This window comes from Rhynchophorus ferrugineus, unplaced genomic scaffold (assembly GCF_030347505.1).
Source record: "Rhynchophorus ferrugineus isolate W39M unplaced genomic scaffold, kcgeb_rfMv2 rfM1, whole genome shotgun sequence".
NCBI lineage: Eukaryota > Metazoa > Arthropoda > Insecta > Coleoptera > Curculionidae > Rhynchophorus > Rhynchophorus ferrugineus.
Genome location: NW_027472580.1, coordinates 60,635,600 through 60,656,947, shown reverse-complemented (window position 1 = coordinate 60,656,947; position 21,348 = coordinate 60,635,600). Strand labels below are relative to the sequence as shown.

At 32.5% G+C, this 21,348-nt stretch overlaps 1 protein-coding gene across 2 annotated transcripts in view; it reads left to right on the top strand.

Moving 5' to 3' along the window:
* Positions 1-19,438, top strand: part of Scp1 (Sarcoplasmic calcium-binding protein 1) — a 41,781-nt gene extending 22,343 nt beyond the window's left edge. Inside the window, exons 2-4 of one of the 2 annotated variants that reach the window (XM_076403160.1) lie at positions 2,562-2,728; positions 11,554-11,787; positions 19,056-19,438. In XM_076403160.1, the coding sequence (XP_076259275.1) occupies positions 2,562-2,728; positions 11,554-11,787; positions 19,056-19,202 (548 nt within the window). In that variant the 3' untranslated portion in view covers positions 19,203-19,438. Of the gene's footprint in view, positions 1-2,561; positions 2,729-11,541; positions 11,788-19,055 lie in introns of both variants that reach the window. The other variant, XM_076403079.1, reaches the window with a different exon arrangement.
* The last annotated feature ends 1,910 nt before the right edge of the window (positions 19,439-21,348 follow it).

Sequence of the window (21,348 nt, the reverse complement as noted above, 5' to 3'; positions counted from 1 at the left end):
GCAATTAAAGGTATAAAGTGAAGTTGTAAGATGAGAAAAACTTATATAAATGAAAACTTATAAGCGCTTTAAATGATTTGTCAAACATACTAGCCGAAGGGTGTATATTCTTCAATACATACTCTAATAGACCAAAAAAAAGTTCTAAATTATCTTGATTAAGTATCCTTAACCCAACATGTTTATTCGGATAATTACACCTTTTTTATCTTTAATGAAATGAACCCTCTCAAGGTGATTATTAAATATTTAATTCACTTTAACAAATTTGTTCTTACTTGAGCAATAAAATTTAAGCACTATCTAATTCCTGAATCGCTTTGCACCAAAATTCCTAGTGTATTGAAATTTGGTTAAACCTCTCCTTTAAGTTTGCATTTAGGACCTATTATTTTAGTGGAGTTTCAACTATCAAATAATTGATCCAAACATACAAGTATATGTCTGTTTGTGTAGCTTCTTTCGGAAAGGGATTAATTTCTAAAACTAAGAAATAAATATTTGATATTTTATATGATTATTAATACGAACGTACCCCAACTTATAACAACAAAATACGCTGTAACGATTATAGATTTCTTTAATGGTTAATCCAGTCAGTTTAGGATTTTTAACATTATCGACCATTTATAATGACAACCAAATACTTCTTCGAAGGAAAACGATTCTGCATTTCTTTACTATCTGTGCATCCAGGTACACAACACTTTCTAGATCGAGAATTAACTTTACTTATTGTAGTACCGTCTTATAAATACTAATGAACTAATAACTTAATCTCTAAACATTATAAAAATCTAAATGCACTGCACCTTAAGTTAGGCAGACTAAAAAAGAAAATGGCGCCCCAAACCAAATAAACACATTAAAGGCGCTATGGAGACGAAATGAACTAATCGGATCCCGTCGCGGCTCAGCATAGCGATTAAAACAAGTAATAAGTTAAAGGTAGCGACATCTACATGTTGGACGTGGCGAAACATTTCCCCAAAATTTCCTATAAAGTTAAATCTCTATTTTTCTATGGTTACACACGAATTGTACTCAGTCAATTTCTACTGTACCATTTCACTTTCTCGGTTTCAAACTCATACAGAACAACGGTGTTTCTACAACGTATCTACTAAAATCTACTAGGAAGTACAATCCTAAGCGCAAAAGTTATGTTTTTTCATACTTAGTCCATGAAATCCATCAATACCAAAGCAAATTATTTATAGCCATAAAATTTTACTGTGCCTATGATGGAATCAGTAAGATGCAGTGTATTGCGTGCTTCTATAACCCGAATGAAACTGTTACTGAGATGTCGATTGAACCAACTGAACGTACTGTTGCAAAAAAATATCAATACTGAATAACAATCACAAAGCCATGCATGGTAACGCTCGGCCAAGAGTTATTGAGCATACACTGTTACAGCTTGAATAAAAGTTCTCCCTCAATTACCACTTATTTATACCGACACTAGGTTGGCAAAGCTCGCTTCATAGCGTATAATCAATGAAAGTAGCACTTGGACAAACAAAGGCGCCATGGAGCTAAATACTACAGACTTTTATAAGGGTAGAGAAATTTTGAAAGTTACAGACATGCTGTACAAAAAGCACTGAAGCTTATGATAGTTCGAAATTTCATGTATTCACTATAATGTTTTATATTTTAGTTTACTTACCATATAAATAGTAATTATTTTGATTACTATTATTTATACGAAGCCATCCACTATGTTTAAGAGACTTAATGTGATTATTTTTATTTTACTATCATTTATCAAAGTAATTTTATAACAGATTAAGGACCATAAATGCTAAATTCTATTTCTCTAAATTTCCTTTAATACATGATCACAGAACTTGAGGAAGAATTCATATACCATATATTACGAACATCCTCCTAATTATAAACCATCCCTTAAATATTTCAATCAACACCTTCTTAATGAATTTTTAGTGAACAACTTGAAGCATTCGAATAGTCTAAGCAATCTGATGATTGCTTGGTCTCCTTGGTACAATATATAACATAATAAAGGCTAATGTTAAAAATTCTTATGTAGTACTTATTAATAAATATACTAACATACCACATTGTTATTGTTAACTATAATAAAATCGTTATAAGACCTATGCGTTTTAAAATAAGTCAGTGGGTTATTAAATTTGGAAAATATGTGAATATTTTAAATTTTCTCAATACAATTTACTATTATTTATTTGACTGTACACCTATTCTATATTATACACATTACTGAGGAATTATTAAATATATTAACAGAATAGCGTTAGTGCAAACCTTTTAAGCATATAATTAAAACAAATCTATTTCACTTCAAAGCATTTGTGCAACGTTATTCTTAATAAACATTACTTTAAATATAAAATTATTATTTACTTCTTACTGTTTGAGATGAACATTATATGATTAAGCAATATATAGCGTTCTCCCTTAATGCGTGAGATACGAGAAAGAAATATTAATATTAAATTCATTACTTAAACTTTTATTTACAGTTCTTTTGTTTTGATGAAATATATTTTACCGTCTTTTTTTATTTCTAGATTTGGATAATAATGGTTTCTTGGATGAAAGAGATTTTGCCTGCTTAGCATTACGAGCAACCATCATCGAAGGAAAAGGAGAATTCAGTTATTCTAAGCTACAAGAAAATCAACACATCATGCTCAGTCTTTGGGAAGAAATTGCCGAATTGGCAGACTTTAATAAAGTATGAAACATTGATATTTGGTATAATTAAATATTTTTTTATAAAATTAATTTGCTTTTAATCATAATTGTCTATATCATATAGAACGCTTGTTATAGCTGTGTATTAATTATATATCGTGGTTGTGTTTGGTTGAGCTTTTCTTTTTTTTTACGTTTACTTATTTTATGTTTTCCCGACATTTATTACGCAACAACTCTAAAAGATTTCTTTATTTTTCGAATTTTCTCTGTTTCTATATTCCCTTATATTCTTCTGAATAAATTTTCTCTGCTAATTAAGTTGGTAATATATTTTATGAGTCCAAGTTACATAAACAATTTTCCACTTTCCGCCTTCTTGGTGGCATTCCAGTAATATCTCCTCACATATATTTATAATTTTGTACACTCCGTGGCTAAGGATACTAATTTTGCGAAGACATGTAGAAAACAGACCTATAAAACACTCAAAAAACCAACATGAACAACAATTAACAAACGTGAACATGTTTGTCGCAAATAAAAATAATCAAACGTATCTGTTTATAACATTATGACGACTGTCTTCTTTAAGCATGGAAAGCAAATAAAGGTTCTTAACATTTGCGTAAAGCATTGCTGTTTTTTTTTTCTGACAAAAGCTTCTATAAAGACTTGTATGACTTTTCTGTTTTCGGAACAAAAATTTCCATGTAAATGTTCTAAAAATGTTAGAAGTAAAAAAGTGATCCAAAATAATATCATTAAAGAATATCGAACTTTAACAATTTTCATTCTCTCAGGTAGTACTAGACGATTGCGAAATTGCATGTATTTTGATCAACAATATTAATGAAAATATGAAGTAGGAAAATTTCTAGATATTTATTAACATAAAATAGCAGTTTTACTTAGAATCTTCGTGTATTTAGTGTAAATAGACTTTAATTCATTAGTTTTGTTACCGAAGCCCTTGAAACAATTTTAGAAACTTATGGTGATGCTGATCTATTATCCCAATTGTCGATTTCAGTTTCAGCAATTTAAAAATCCTGATTTTGATGTTAACCCGTCCAACTTAGTGGATATTAGTTTTTTCATTATCCTTAGTGGATTAACAATTTGCCCACTGGGCAATAAGTATTTCTTATAATAATTATTATATACAGTAAAAGATCACTTTAATATAGCGACCCCTATGTAAAATAACTTCATCAGCTCGGATGGTAGTAAAAGTTTTAGTCTTCACACTTCACTTCACTTCATTTAATACACTTCACTGTTATTATTTTCTAAGTACTAGGTATAGGTTTTAGTTATATCTCGCTGTATCACTTCATTTGAAAGATAATATGAGAATTGACTACTGTACGCAACACTTTGTTTTACAGTGATATTTGGATTGCTTGAAATACTCTATTTGAAATTGAATTCTGTAGGTTAAGATAGTCCTAAGTATTAAATTATAGAGCACTATAATGTTCTCTAAACATAAATTAAATTTGTGTCCGTCAAAGTAATACATTTGGTTTAGTTTAAATCCAAGTTAAACGTTGGTCTAGATAATTAGAATCTCCCTCCTACGGGAGTTCGTAATTATTAATATTCACACGTGGACATGTTCTTTTGCGGAAGGTAATCAATTTTTTGTAGTCGATGGATTAATAATGAGCAGAGGGTACGATGTGTCTCTCATCTTGTTCTCAACTGTTTATCTGTAAGGTTAGATTTCATATTTCAGTAAGTAAGATAATATTCCTGTTTTTAACTGTAATTTTCCATTTATTAATAATAATTTTCCATTTCCAATTATTTATTTAACGTCTAACCCAGTAAAGTTTTCATGAGGTACATTCATTTGAAATGGAGAATAGAGAGTCGGTAATTTTATTTTCCGTATCTATAGATATCACAGATCGGAAATGTGTAAATACATTTTTAGTGACCAGTTTTAGCAATAATAGACAAATTTCAGCTTTTTCCTCATTTTTTCTAGCCCAATTGTTTTTAATATCATTAATTTTAACAGATCATAATCCACCTGTTGATATTTTTAAAGCTCTCTTGTTGCTTCCCATAGCGATTATTCTTATGCTTCAGTGGAATTTTCTAAGTATTTTTGAAGTCCTTAGTTTTGTTCGTTGTGAATTAGTTCTTCTATTGCCAATTTTATAATAGATTTCTTTTTTCTATGATATTCTGCTGCATTTTAAACAGTTTTTATTTTGAAATATTTGATTCTTGGATGTCCCATAACACTTTGCTGAAAATTATTACTGAACAAATTCATGTTTCATCATGATTTATTTGCTTGCCAGGCAAAAATATAAGAGTTGACTGACGATCATATTGTGACTGGTGACTACTAAGACAACCTCAAATACAAAGAACCATGGGTTAGTACAGGAAAGTAATAAAAACGAATTAAACTGTTGTGTAGATGTCTATTGACGTCAATTAGATAAATTGAACGGCATATTATTACCATTTTATTACAGAAATATATATTCTGATTAATAAATGTCGTGCAAATTTTACTCAATAAATATAATTTTAAACTGAAGGAACTGATCAGAATATACGAAAGCACAATATATTAAGTAATTAGCCATCACCCGATGGTATTAAAAATTGTGTAAAAGATCGATTTAATTTTAAACAGCCTCTAATACCAACATCAATTTTCTTTTCAGAGTACTTTAAAGAGTATTGCGGGAAATTATCCGAGCATAAACTTTTCATTTCATTTATTAATCTATAAATATATATATATATATATATATATATATAAATCAATGGTTGTTCGTTAGTCTCGCTAAAACTCGAGAACGACTAGACCGATTTGAATAATTTTGGTCTTGAATTATTTGTGGAAGTCCAGGGAAGGTTTAAAAGGTGAATAAATATGAAAATGCTCGCAATTAAATAAAAACAACAATTTTGTTTCTTCTTGGATGTCAAGGATCGAATCCGAGAATCTACACGCGCGAGAACTTTCTTAACTTCGGTGATCCTTTGTGATAGTGACATTTCAAATTACGTGCTCTTTTTTTCTGTTGATTTTTTGTGATAGCGACATTTTACTGCTAATTGCGCGAGAGGTTTTCTCATTTTGATTAATAACAATTAACTTTACTGCTAAGTGCGCGAGAAGTTTTCTCACTTTGATTAATTACAATTTACGATGCTGAGGAGAAGACGACCTGAGTTAGTTCGTCGCAGTCAATCAAATGTGCGAAGAGTTACTTCACGTGCTAACCGCACTAATGACCAGAGAGAGACAGATCAAGAAAATAGTCGTAATATAGCAAGTCAGAATTGCGTTTTTAGTGAGTGACAATGAAGTAGATAGGCTTAGAATGCAACGAGTTCGTGCATATCAAACACAACAACAGCGAGCACGACATAATGAAATTAATAGATTCCCTAGACACAGTGCTCCTGTGACAACTGTGTGTATGTGTGTGTATGTGCTATTGTGAAATGACAATCATTTGTAAACATTGCAAGGCGTTAAAATACAGTGGTGAACCTACTGGATTATATTGTGCTGGAGGCAAAGTAAAATTGCCACAATTGGTCCCACCACCAGATCTTTTACGCTCTTTAGTTTCTGGGATTGGAAGTGATTCTAAGCACTTTTTGACCAACCGTCAGAAATATAGCAGCTGTTTCCAGATGACATCATTTGACGCTACACATATTATAGAAGACAATTCCATGCCCACTTTCCCACAGTTGGCCCAAAATTGCATGTAGTTGCAGCAACCAAACCAAACCAAACACATGATACATGGACCTTGCGGAGTTTTTAACTACAGTACACCCTGTATGGTTGACGACAAGTGTTCCAAGCGATACCCAAGAGACCTGATTGCTGAAACCATAACGGGAAATGATGGATACCCATTGTATCGTAGGCGATTAGTTGCGGACAATGGGAGATCGGTAGTTGTGAAGGTAAGAGGACAAAATGTTGATGTAGACAATCGTTGGATCGTGCCATACTCGCCAATATTATCCAAAGCTTTGAGACTCACATCAATGTGGAATATTGTAACTCTGTGAAGTCGGTAAAGTATATGTAAATATGTTAACAAAGGTAGCGTAGTATGGCCGTCTGTAACCAATGCAAATGACGAAATATCAGAATACCAGATGGGTCGCTATGTAAGTAGCAACGAAGCAATTTGGCGTATCTTTTCATTTGCGATCCATGAAAGACACCCACAGTAGTCCATTTGGCAATCCATTTAGAAAATGGTCAGGAGGAAAAAAGTCGAGGATTCGAGATTGTCGAAGATCTTAAGGCGACCATTCAGAATTTTCTTCCAGGACAGTTGGTTTCCTTTAAATCAGTCGACACCGTTATGAACCAGGATACTATCTCAACTATCTCACGGAGTTTTTAAATTCACTGGAATTGTCTGGATTACCACCTCATAATTTGAAGTTAAAAGTTGGATCAGTTATCATCATGCTGCGTAACATTAATCAACCTCGATTGTGCAATGAAACAAGACTGGCTGTTGAAAAAGGTGATGAATAACGTCATTGAGGCAACAATCATAAAGGGAAAATACTCGCATCATGTGTAATTAATCGAAAATAATAATAAAAATTCATTCACACCTAGTATTTTTTTATTAATTACATATTATTAGGTCTTTTATTTATCGATTGAGGCAGTACGAAGTCTGCCGGGTCAGCTAATCACTTGATAAAGAACAATTAAGAATACCAACTATATATTATTTATACTAAAAGCATTTACAAAACAAATTACAAGCATTAAATGCCGCACTACTTCTGTCGCTTTTATGGTTATCTATTATAACTAGGATAAACTTAATTCATAGAAACATATATCTTGATTTTTGCAGAATTTCAGAATACCTTAAAATGTCTCCCAAAAGAATCCAAAAGCACACAGCAAATGTATGTAAATAATAATTGAATCATTGAATGAAATAAAGTAAATCACCTGATTCAGTAAAATGTCTTGAAAATACAAATATAAATTATAGAATGTTCATTTTACTTAATACGGGACGAGTCGCAACTGATTATTTCGGTCTCAGTTGTCTGTTCGTATGTTACTCAATCCCTATCTATTGTTAATATATACTAAGTAATATTTATTTTTATCGTGGGGAAGCAAGATGATTTTTGGCATACCCGCATAAACAACAGTTGGCCTGGAAAGCAAAAACACGTCACATAATATTTTATGATTATTACAATTTGTCTTTGAAAGATGTAATAAAAATACATTAAGATTAACATACAATATAGATATTCGACGTACATTAATCAGTAATTGAAAATTAATTATTTCATATACCAGTAGGTTCAATAAAATATCTAAACGGAAATCGAAAATTTGCTTTATATTTTAGTATAATTTGCCTCCGCTTCACTTACCAAATCATTTATTTCAACCATCCTCCTATTTATGTACCACAATAGCTGTGAATATACTCTCGTTTGATAAAAATCGTTTTTCCTGAATTCGTTAAAGTATTACAAGAGTCAAAAGCAAAATCAAACTAATAAACTAAATGTTGAAATAATTTATACTACAAAACTATTAAGCCCTGTATAACAGGTCAATAGAAAAGTCCACGGCCTGAAACATAGATGATGCTACAGAATTAAATCCATATTTTTTTAGTTAGCCCTTACCTTCAAAAGATGCGTATATAAATTTGACAGCTGTCGGATAATTAGTTTGTGAATTATAACATTTTGGGTGAAGCAACTTTTGTTATTGTGAAAAAAATGGATAATAAGGAATTTCGCGTGTTGATAAAATATTGCTTTTTGAAGGGAAGAAATACAGTTGAAGCAAAAACTTGGCTTGATGCCGAGTTTCCGGACACCGCAAGTTTAGACGTGGTGACACCGAAGGCGGACGCCCAAAAGAGGTTGTTACCGACGAAAACATTTAAAAAACCCACAAATGATTTTGAATTACCTTAAATTGAAACTAAATGAAATAGGCGCTCTAAAGATATCAACTGAACGTGTACATCATATCATTCACGAATATTTGGGTATGAGAAAGCTCTGTACAAAGTAGGTGCCGCGCGAGCTCACTTTTGACCAAAAACAACGACGAGTTGATGATTCGGAGCAGTGTTTGAAGATGATCAAACGTAATAAACCCGAGTTTTTGCGTCGATATGTGACAATGGATGAAACAGGGCTCCATCATTTCACTCCGAATTTCAATTGACAGTCATCCGAGCGGATTGCACACGATGAACCCGCTCCAAAGTGTGGGAAAACGCAACAGTCTGCTGGCAAGGTTATGGCATCTGTATTTTGGGATGCGCATGGAATAATTTTCATTGACTACTTTGAAAAAGGAAAAACGGCCGCATTTGAAGAAAAATAAAGTACTGCTTCATCGTGTCTGCTTCAAGACAATGCACCATGTCTCAAGTCAGTGAAAATGATGGCCAAAATCCATGAATTGGGCTTTCAATTGCTTCCTCATCCACCGTATTCTGTAGATCCGGCCCCACAATTTCATGTTCTCAGATCTCAAAAGAATGCTCGCTGGGAAGAAATTTTCATTGAATGAAGAGGTGATCGCCGAAACTGAGGCCTATTTTGAAGCAAAAGACTATAATCATTGTATCACCTTTGAAGGGAATTATGTTGAATAAAAAAATCAAAATAATTTTGCCAAAAAATGTTTCTTATTATGGCAGGCCGGGAACTTTTGAATTGACCTGTTACCTCATTCACATCACTTTTTTCAACTTTTACCCTTTGTATTTATCTTTCTAATTCACACAAAAAAAACACATAATTATGATCTTCTTTATTGCAATGTCGTTTTCAGAATGCTCCGTATTTTATTAAGTATTGTTTTTGTTATAAATTATCACTAAGATGTGTTGTTATATTAAGTTTAAATCAAATGTAAAAGTCAAAATATTGTTTCATCCATTAATTCATTAAAATATATCGCCGGCTTTGTTAATTTATATCTGTCAAATAGGTTTTTAATTCGGTATGGTTTGTCACTGATGCAAGGAAGTGTCTGTGCCAGTCCTGTCTGCCTGAAGCATGTCTCAAAAGCTGCAATTAATATGTTTCAGTTCATTTTAGTTTTTCAGGCGAACTATTTCCATTAATAAGCTTTAAAAAGCATACTTGTATTTGTATGTTTTACAAATTTCTATCCTACTAATGTAGATAAAAAGCTTTAAAACTTGTTTCCATATTTTTATATTTAATTGGTTATGCAAAAGCTCTGCCAATAAAGACATGTTATATATTTAAAATCTGCATGTTTGTCAAACAATGTCTTCCACATTTGACTTTAAGGTTTGACTTTACTCTAAGATGCAAACTACAAACATTGAACACACTACATATGTTCTTCTCCACAAAAAAAGTCTTACCTCACCAAAGGTACCTTCAATGTTTCACTAGTTACTTAAAGTAAGTACTTAATTAGAATTGTTTATTTAAACGTTAAAAAAACTTAAACTATTTAAAAACTTTTCGTCTGTCCAAAAACTGTCCAAAAATCCAACATTTCCGTAATAGAATGGTTACTCCAAAATTATTTTATATTTTTTTATAACATCTTTGTTAGATATGCTTAGTACAATCTTAATTTACAATTAATTTATTACTACTTTTCCTATGTACTTGGATTAATTAATACGCAAGACGAGTGCGAGTGGGAAAATACGTCAGTATGTATTCCTCAATTATAAAATTATATTTATTTATTAATTATTAACTTATAGCTATAGTTTACACTAAATGTTATAACTTTATATAAGTTCGTATGGTTTTGTTGACATCCTGCGCGCTGTTTGTTGTATTGCTTCCACGTTGGTATGATTTAATAATCTTCTTTCGTGTTTCAAGGCGAAATCTTGGATAACTTCGCAAATCCATTTGATTTCCAGGTCATCGTGCAGTTTTTCGTTGGTTACATAGCGATAGGCGTTGTTAATCAATCAAAAATTCTTGTTTTGACAGCGTTGTATGACTAGTTGATTTGAATTTTTAGCTTAATACCATTTTATAAAATGAAAATTTTAAATTTGCTATTAAATTTGTGCATGTTTTATACTTCTTACTGTATATACCTTGTATCAATTTCCTTAATTGAACTATGGCTTCTAACACGTTTATTATCTATAGTTTCTCTTTTATGTTTCATTTAACTATTTATTTACTTCTCTGATGTTTTATTTAACACATAAATACTCACTTACCTATTTAATCGCACATTAAATACGCTAATAATATATTTGCTTTCCTTAATAATTGCTTTTAAACATTGAACATTTTTAATGGAATAAATTAAAATAAAATAAAAATAAATAAAATTAAATGTATAAATTATTCATTTCATAAAGGACAAAGTCATCGGATAGATTCCATTCACTTAAACGTTCAGCAAACTATCCACGCTATATAATAGAAATTATTTGTGGTTATTAAACTTTTTAAAATATTATTGAAGTATTTCACTATATGGGTAACCTGTATACATTATAACTAAAATAATTATTCTTTTTTCATACATGTTCCCCATTTAAAAATAAAGAAATAGTTAAAAAACTGTCGGACCTAAATCAATTTAAACACATAAACTACAATGTCTACATTAAAAAGGTCCGAAAACAAAAGATATCGCACTTTGAACTCATAATAATAGGTTGTCGCTCTGTATTTTTAGGCTTCCCAACCGCTTTATAACACTTAAAACTAGAACACCAAGCAGCAATTGGCAAGCTAGCATTTCATTTTTGAAATTTACAGATATCCACTATAAACACACATGTAATACATACTGTCCTTTTCTTCCTAATATAGGAGCTCTTACAGGATGGTAGAATAACGACAGACGAATTCAAGCAAGCTGTCCAACAGTGCTGCATTGGTAAACGATACGAAGACTTTCCGCAAGCGATGAAGATGTTCATTGATTCGAATTTTAAAATGGTGGACATGAATGACGATGGAGTAATAGATGCTGATGAATATAGGTTTAGTTGTATAACGAAATTCCCCATAGACGATGTAGAAATCGTTGATGAAGCTTTCAATAATATGCTCAATGTAAGTAAAATTATAATATGTTCAAATAGAGTTTATAGTATATAGTATATTTTGATAGCCCTAAGTTACAGGTTTTTCCAATTTCTTTCGAACTGGGACATATCAATACATTTTATAATTAATCCGTAATAGTTTAATAAGAAGGATTCAGTTCTGTTCAAACCACCGCGGAGTGTAGACGTACCTTTCAGAATGCTCTGTTGTAAAAAAAATCTGTGTTACTGTTATTAAGCTCCATATTTACCCAGCTATTATAACAGTGAACTCAATCATTCTCAACAAAACAAAATCATCTTCTTTGCATAACACCAAAATCAACTGGCCATTATTTAGAGAAAAATTAGACAGTTTGTTCACTCATCACTAAATTTACCTCTCAAAACAGAAAGAAATACAGAAATAGCAGCAAAAAAATATAACAAAAACTATACAAGAGGCCGCATGGTATGCCACACCTAATAGAGCGACATATCAAAAGTTTAATTATACTTATATTTCATCTACAATTAAGCAAAAAATTACTGAAAAAAGAAAACTGCGAAAAAACCAGGCAACAAATCAGAGCACAGGAAAACAAGGCAAAATTCAACAAGGCCACAAAAGAGCTGAAAAGGCTAATAAATAAAGAACAAAATCAACCAATTCAAAACTATTTAGAAAACTTAACGCCAACTGATGCAACGGAATATTATCTGTGGAAAGTAACAAAAAAGATTAAAAAACCTCAACAACATAATCCACCGATTAAAATGGACAATAATACCTGGGCTAGGAATAATAAAGATAGAGCGAAAGTTTTCTCTAAACACTTAAAAACTGTATTTAATTCGTACCCATCTGAAATACCCGCAACAGAAGAAAATAACATAATTGACTTTCTTAACACTCCGTTTCAAATGGATCTGCCACATAAGAAATTTACTGTTAAGGAAGTAAAACAATACTTAAAGAAACCAATGATAAAAAGCTCCCGGTTTTGACCTAATTAATGGAAGAATCTTGAAAGAGCTCTCAGTACAGTGCATAAAATTAATAACATTCATATTTAATGCCATGCTAAGACTAAATTATTTTTCTACCACTTGGAAAGTGGCTCAAATCATTATGATTTTTAAACCTGGGAAAAAATCAGAAGACGTCTCCTCTTATCGTCCTATAAGACTGTTACCTGTCATCTCAAAACTTTTCGAAAAACTATACATTAAGAGATTAAAATTAATCGCAGAGGAGAGAAATATTATTCCAGACCATCAATTTGACTTCCGTAATAAACACGGAACAATAGAACAAATATATAGATTAGTGAACCAAATTAACAAAAACTTAAATGATAAAAAATATTGCTCCGCTGCATTTCTCGATATTTCTCAGGCCTTCGACAAGGTGTGGCATACTGGACTGCACGTTAAATTGAAAAAGCTTTTGCCCCGTACGCACTTTCATTTGCTGAAATCGTACCTCTCAGATAGACATTTTATTGTCAAACAGGGTGACGAATACACTGACCTACAGCCCATATATTCAGGTGTCCGCAAGGCAGTGTTCTCAGCCCATTGTTATATCTTTTGTATACAGCTGACCTACCGACCTCACGAAACACTACTGTTGCAACATATGCTGACGATACAGTCGAATTGTGTCATATGGGTAGACAAAATCTACCCATATGACATTCAACCTTTGCAGAATAACATGTCCCTCAGTTAAATTGAATAATCATGAACTTCCGCAAGCAGACAGCGTTAAATATCTGGGAATGCATTTTGATCGACGTCTGACTTGGAAAAAACATATAGTGACAAAACGCAAACAGCTTGGGCTTAAACTAAAACAAATGTATTGGCTGATATAAATTATCATTAGATAACAAGGTTTTGCTGTATAAGTCAATACTTAGGCCCATTTGGACCTATGGTATTGAACTCTGGGATACTACTAACAAATCTAACATAGATATCCTCCAGAGATTCCAGAAATAAGTGTTGCGAGTCATCGTCGATGCCCCATATTACGTGTCCAACAAACTGATTCAACGCGATATCCACATAGAACCCATAATGAGTGTGATTCGAAGTGCTAGTACGAAGTACTCTGAAAGACTATTAATGTATCCTAATGCACTCGCCAAACAGTTAAATGTGCGCGATGACAGTGAAGTGCGTAGGCTCAAACGCAAACTACCAAACTGGTAATAGACGCATAGAGTGAAATTTAATAATTTCTAGAATAAGTTATAATAGTCATTAGAATAAGTTAAGATAGACTTTAAAATGAGCTAGAATAGTATATACAATAAGATTTATATTATAAATTGTACAGCAGATCACTTACTGAAGTGATTTTCTACATGTAAGGATGGTTATATTATATAACGGAAATCAAACAATAATACTTATTGCCCACGGGCAGATTGTTGACTTTCCAAGAGATTAATAAAAAAAGTAGGATTAAGATATTCTAGAGAATAGGATCAGCACAGATAAGTTTTAAGCAGGTCTTAATAGAGTTACAACACCAACACACATACAACATACAGGATTAATCAGAACTAACTGGGAAGAAGTTTTAAAAAAGTTTGGCTATGAAGAAATTATTAACAATGGTTAAATTATTAATTGTTTATTGACATTGGCCTTATTAACTGAATTTCTGATCATCCGAAACTTCAACTAACCCCACGAAATATACGAAACTTTAATTCAGCTGTAATGGATTATGTTTTGATTAGCTCCTAGTTTCATTCGACGCCCAATGATGTAAAGGTAATGCCTGATTGTGGATCTGATCACTATCTTCTCCGTGCAAGAGTGCTACTACGGCTTCAACGGACAATGTACAAAAAGCTGCATATAAGCACTCGTGACTGGAGCTACTTGCGGAATCCAACACATCTGAAGGAGTTTCAAATTGAAACGCCAAATAAGTTCTAAGCAATAGAAGATCTAAACGACATAGATGTTGAGGCAACAAAAAAATATATAAAACCATTATTAAACGTGTCACTAAAGTATATCCACCAGGTCGACATAAAACGTAGTAGAAATACCAGAAACTAAAATAGTAATGTTAGATAAGATCTAAAACTAGAAAGAAAAGTCCACTGAGGATATATGATTACCGACGAAGTTGCTGCATCGAAACGCGAATATCGGACGTTGTGCCAAACACTTACCGACACAAAAGATAGCAGCAGGCATAAATCTACCAACGGCAAAATTCAAAAAGGGGATGGAACTTTCGTAAAGTTATACTAAGAGCGTCTTGAACGATGGAAGTGCTTCATGCAACTCTACAATGATGACCCACCACAGGGTTTAGCAACTACACTAGCAATTAGCTTTCCAGAAACTTCATTTTCTGATAAAGGGTCCACAATGGGTACATTTCGAACGACAAATTCGAAACATTTTAAAGCACAGTGAGACCGCTAGTATCAACCAACCGACAGCAGAATTTATCAAGGCCAGTAGGGAAATATTTTTTCAATAGCTTCATGTTCTGCTTACGCAAATTTGGTGATCAAAGAGCGTTGTGTTAGAATAAAAAGACCCTATGCTTAGAAAAGTAGATAGTAACTATTGAAAAAACTATCGATGTATCTGCTGTAACTTGATGATGTGGAAAGCGTGAAATTCTCGTTTTATTTATGGCACTACTTCCGACCCTATTCACTAGACCTTACTTTGGGCAACTTGGTATCTGAATATATTCTCCCAAAATAATTATTTAAAAAGTTCTGGTTCCGTTATAACTCCTCAATAATCTTTGAACAATCTAATGTTCGCTGATGATATCACATATTTGCTGATAGATATGTCGAGGCTAGTTATAGTGTTTTTCAAAATATAGTTCGCATTGCAGAGCTATATGCTTGAGAATTAATAAAGAAAATACCAAAGTATTGACAACTTATGAATAGCTTGCTATTATAAATTTTAAGACGATCCAATTAGAATAAGTTTAGAAGTTCAAGCAACAGAGAGCAGTAACATTTCTGATCTAGTGAACCGAAACGACCACACTGCAGGAGCTTTTAATTCTCTAAGATGGTACTAATGCGAGAAAGAGAGTATTTCAATTGAATCAAAATTCGGCCTCTTTCGAACACTTATCTCACTTCCATTTTTCTTTATTGCCCCGAGACTTGGACACTATTACAATGTGGTCAACACTTTTGTAAACTTGAGATTATTCAAACATAATGCTTAAGACAAATTCTATATATTTTCCCCTGAGATCATATTAGCAATAAAATTATTCGTTTAAGATGTGCAATAAGTGCATAGTTCAGGAACAAATTGAGAGACGCAGATTAAAATGGTTGGGACATGTCTGTCGAATGGAATATAAATTAATTCCTCCCAGATTTCTGTGACAAAATCTACCTTTTTGTTAAAAGACATAGCGAACAGCCCCAAAAAATCAAGAATTAAAATATACATTAAATCATACTTTAAGTGAAAGCTATATCGAGAAAATGCGTCTGGAAAACCCGATATGAGTCCAACAGTCTTATTTTTATCCTTAACATCATAATCACGTTAATAACAAGATATGATTCAACAATCCAACAATGTTATAGCAATTCAATTTGAAAATTCTATAAAAATGAAATACATTTTTAAGGAACTGCTACAAAAATGTTTCAGAGTGCTCTATTAAAAGATCTGTAATTGCCAAAAAAGGAAAAAAATTAAATTTCAAATATTTTCTTTCCTGAGAATTTTTTCCTGACCATCCCATATTATTAGGTGCTTACATGTATTTTAAGCAAGAATATCTATTAGTGGAAATGCGAAGTATAGATACAAAGAGCTGGTAAACAACCCAACGTAACTGTTAAAATCAATGCTCTTGACACAATATAATAGTTTCCCATTAACAGTTCAATTGAAAAGTCCCAGGGATGATACATAGATGGCGCTACTAGAATTAAATTCATATGTTAGTTAGTTAGCCCTAGCCCTCAAAAGATGCGTGTATAAATTTGACAGCTGTCGGATCATTAGTTTGTGAATTATGGCATTTTGAGTGATGCAACTTTTGTTATATGTAAAAAAAAGGATAAAAAGGAATTTCGCGTGTAGATAAAATATTGCTTTTTGAAGGGAAAAATACAGTTGAAGCAAAAACTTGGCTTGATGCCGAGTTTCCGGACACTGTCCCAGGAAAATCAACCATCAATGATGTGGTGAAATAAGCACCGAGGACGGCACCGAGGCAGTGGACGCCCAAAAGGGGTTGTTACCGACGAAAACATTTTAAAAAATCCACAAAATGATTTTGAATAACCGTAAATTGAAACTGAATGAAATAGCAGACACTCTAAAGATATCGACTGATCGTGTACATCATATCATTCACGAATACTTGGGAATGAAAATGCTCTGTGCAAAGTGGATGCCGCGCGAGCACACTTTTGACCAAAAACAACGACGAGTTGATCATTCGGAGCAATGTTTGAAGATAATTAAGCGTAATAAAGCCGAATTTTTGCGTCGATATGTAACAATGGATGAAACAGGGCTCCATCATTTCACTCCGAAGCCCAATCGGCAGTCATTCGAGTACACTGCACACTATGAACCCGCTCTAAAACGTGGGAAAATGCAACAGTCCGTTGGCAAGGTTATGGCGTCTGTATTTTGGGATGCGCATGGAATAATTTTTATTGACTACCTTGAGAAAGGAAAGACCATCAACAGCGACTATTACATAACATTATTGGGCCGTTTTAAACATGAAATCGCCGAAAAAACGGCCGCATTTGAAGAAAAAGAAAGTGCTGCTTCACCAAGACAATACACCGTATCAAAAATCCATGAGTTGAGCTTGGAATTGCTTCCTTATCCACCGTGTTCTCCAGATCTTGTCGCCAGAGACTATTTCCTGTTCTGAGATCTCAAAAGAATGCTCGCTGGGACGAAATTTTCGTCGAATGAAGAGGTGACCGCCGAAACTGTGGCCTACTTTGAAGCAAAAGACAAATCGTATGCTAATCAAATGCTATCGCAAAGTTAAAAGGTCGCTATAATCAGTACATCATCCTTAAAGGGAATTATGTTGAATAAAAAAAAATAATTTTGCCAAAAAATGTGTTTTACTATCTTAGACCGGGGACTTTTCAATTGACTTGTTAAGTATTATCAAGTTATTCAATGTGTACAAACGCTAATGATGAAACGTTCAAAATTGAATTTTTTGATATCCATTACTTTTATTATTTAATTTGAAAAAAAATCAAATATTGAAGTTAAACTTATTGTACACTGATTACGATTATTGATTTAGGTTTTAACGATTTAAGAATTTTGTAACACAAAGCAGCCAGAAGGGTGACTGGGGTCAAAAAAGATCAAAAACAATGAATGGCACGATTTATTAGACGAAAATCCAGTCCAGGTTCCCAAACAGCTTTGCAGTTGATGCATAATCTGTTCCCAAGTATTTGTATGTAATAAGAAGGATTCAAAAGAAGGCAAAATAGGTACCACACGAATTGCTTGAATATACGCGAGAGGTGTCGTCATGCATCACCAAAATAGAATTTTCATAGCTAGAAAGTAGTATTGCAGAAAAGACCAGAAATAGCGAATAACCGACATAAAGTCAACCTCTTGCATGACAACACTCAGCCACACGTTTTAAAATTTGTGACAGCTACATTGTTGCAGGTGAAAAATAAAGTTCTACAGCACTCAGGGCACTCGCCAGACATAGTTCTTTCTAATTATCTTCTTACTTGTTCAATTCAATGCAGCATACCTTGGTTAACACATCATTTTGAAATGCTAAAGAAGTGCGAACATGGATCAATGATGGGACTGATGCCCATCCAAAATTACAAGTCATTTATTCGATACAGAACCACTATATTGTAAGAAAGACACGAAGAATTTTAGAAAATGATATCCATGACACCACAATGACAACACCAAAATCGACAACTGTGATATAACTACAGTATCCCAAACCATATTATTCCAAACCAAACATTTCTAAAAGTGTTTGAATTTTGGGCTTGGGCAACAGATTTTTTCAAATTAAACAATAAAACTAATGAATGAGGGAAATTCAATTTTGAACGATGTCAAGACAATCTAATTTAAGAATTGGGTTGCTTAACAGTTATTTACTCTTCGCATTTTCACCTGTAGATATCGCTAATCAAAATATATACAGACATCTAATAATATCAACCAATTTTATCGATTATCAAATATATATCGATTTTCCCGAGACTATTCACATTATTGTTTTTTTTTCAGGATGATGACAGAAGGCGAGGTGGGATAACCCTTTCAAGGTATCAAGAACTATACGCAGAATTTCTTGGGAATCCGGTAGAAACACCTGCAGTCTACTTATTTGGACCTCTGTCTGAGTTCTTTTGTGAATACGAAATATTAGAATAATACATGTTTTAGGTCTATTACCTATATTTTAATAAGTAAGCATTTTTTATAAATAACCTGTAAGTTGTAAGTAAATCCAAATCAGAATAATTTCAATCGCAAGCGTTAGATCATTGTTCCACCAAGAGTAACGAAAAATTATATGATGCTCATATTTTTATACATTTCTTCTCTTTCTAGACTTTTTATATGTAATTGTAAAATTAACTTAAATAATATATAGCATAGTGTTCGTTTTTAATTTCCTTTATTTTTAAGTATGTATATTTTTATTTTAAATATTTAAAATATAGTTGTTAATTTGGTTTAATTTTAATTTATTCTGTCAAGTTTATCACCTTAATATGCAGAACTATAGGCGATCTTGGACGACAAACATGAAGTCCAATAGAATAAATTCGGTCAGCTGCAAACGAAGCTACCCCAGCAACAAGAGGAAATAATGCTGGCTTGGTTGGCGAAGTAATAAAGGCGACAGGACTGCTGGGGCATGACCGTAAATTTATGTTTGTGATTGTTTAACATTTGTGCGTGTCCTTAGGTAAAAGTGCAAAATCTGACAAGAAAAATGATCCCAGTCATAGCAGTAAACAAGCTGGATAAGGCCGTATATCTTCTGGGATGATTTCTAAGTTGGTCACTCGCCAGTCGGTAGGCTTAATGCCGAGGATCGCGATTCGGAGTCCACGTTAAACTTTAGGTCCAATCCAGATAAACCCTCGTTGGTAAAAATTAGACTTTAAAATATATTAAAAAAAGAGACAATAGTTGAGTTATTTGCACAACATCTAGCTGATGTATTTCAACTGAACGATAACGATATTTATAGTTATAAATCCGGTAGAACTACCCACGAAAATTGACAACATCAATCCTAAAACGGACCCCGGAATTAATAATATTTCACCTGAATTATTGAAAAAGATGTCACGAAACGAACATGCGACATATGTCATGTTCATCAACTCAGCCAATGTTAAAATTAAATTATAATATTAAGGACCCCAAGTACCACCATTACTAACAAAACTACTAATTAATTTAAAGAAAGAAGAAAAGCCAGAAGAGGGTAGAACAAACTAGGGAGAAAATAAGCGAAAAATCCAAAAAACTAAGGAAAGATATCATCATATATTCAATATCACCATATAAAGAGACCGATTACTCACTTTGGAGAGCAATTAAGAAGTCTAAGAGGCATATAACATTTATACTACCTATAAAAAGCAACAAGGGTCAACATAGCCAAGAGACAATAAACAAAAAGGAAAGCTCTTTGCTGAACATATAGCTGGAATCTATAAATCCCACTCGCCTACAGACGGTACAGAACTAATTTTGCAAAAAAAATGTGTTTTACTATGGTAGACCGGAGACTTTTCAATTGACCTGTTATATACACCTAATTTAGCTTAATATCTACCTAAACCTATTTATCTATTTAGAATATTATTTTAACTACTACCAACTGATCACTTTGAAGTCGGTGCCGAGCAACAAATTAAATTTGTTTTGTTGGTAATTTAGTTTTGTGTACATGTCACAAGATAATATTATTATTTTTGTATTGTTTGGGCTAAATATAAAAATGTGTTTATACAATATGACAATACAAGTTTGTACTCATCAGGACCCGTAGAAAAATTATTTTCTTTAACTGGTCTTATTCATTCCCTAACAACAAGCTGTTTGTTTTATTTAGAATTAAAAAAAATTAAATTTAAAATTTAAAAAAAAATTTAAATTTATTTAAAAATTAATTTATTTATTTAAAAATCATCATTTAAAAATCTAGTGTTCCCGAAATTCTTCTTTTACTGAAAGTAAAATACAAGTTTCACTCATAAGCTGGGGTGACTTATTTCAATTCACTTGACATAACTTAAGACCAGATTGTATTTTGTAATTATATATTTTTATATTTTAAATGAAAATAGTTAAAATACTGTGTTATGTGTTTTATTCGCCTTAAAATTATTTCGTATTCCGCAAGCAATTATAACAATACCTGTATCTGGTTCAGTTCTGTATATAACAAGTTTATTCCGTCACTATAGAGCTTCTGAGAAGTTCCGTACTAGCTCTCGGTAGTACGCCAAACCTACCTACTCTCGAGAATTATCCGCAACTGATTTTCAAACGATCG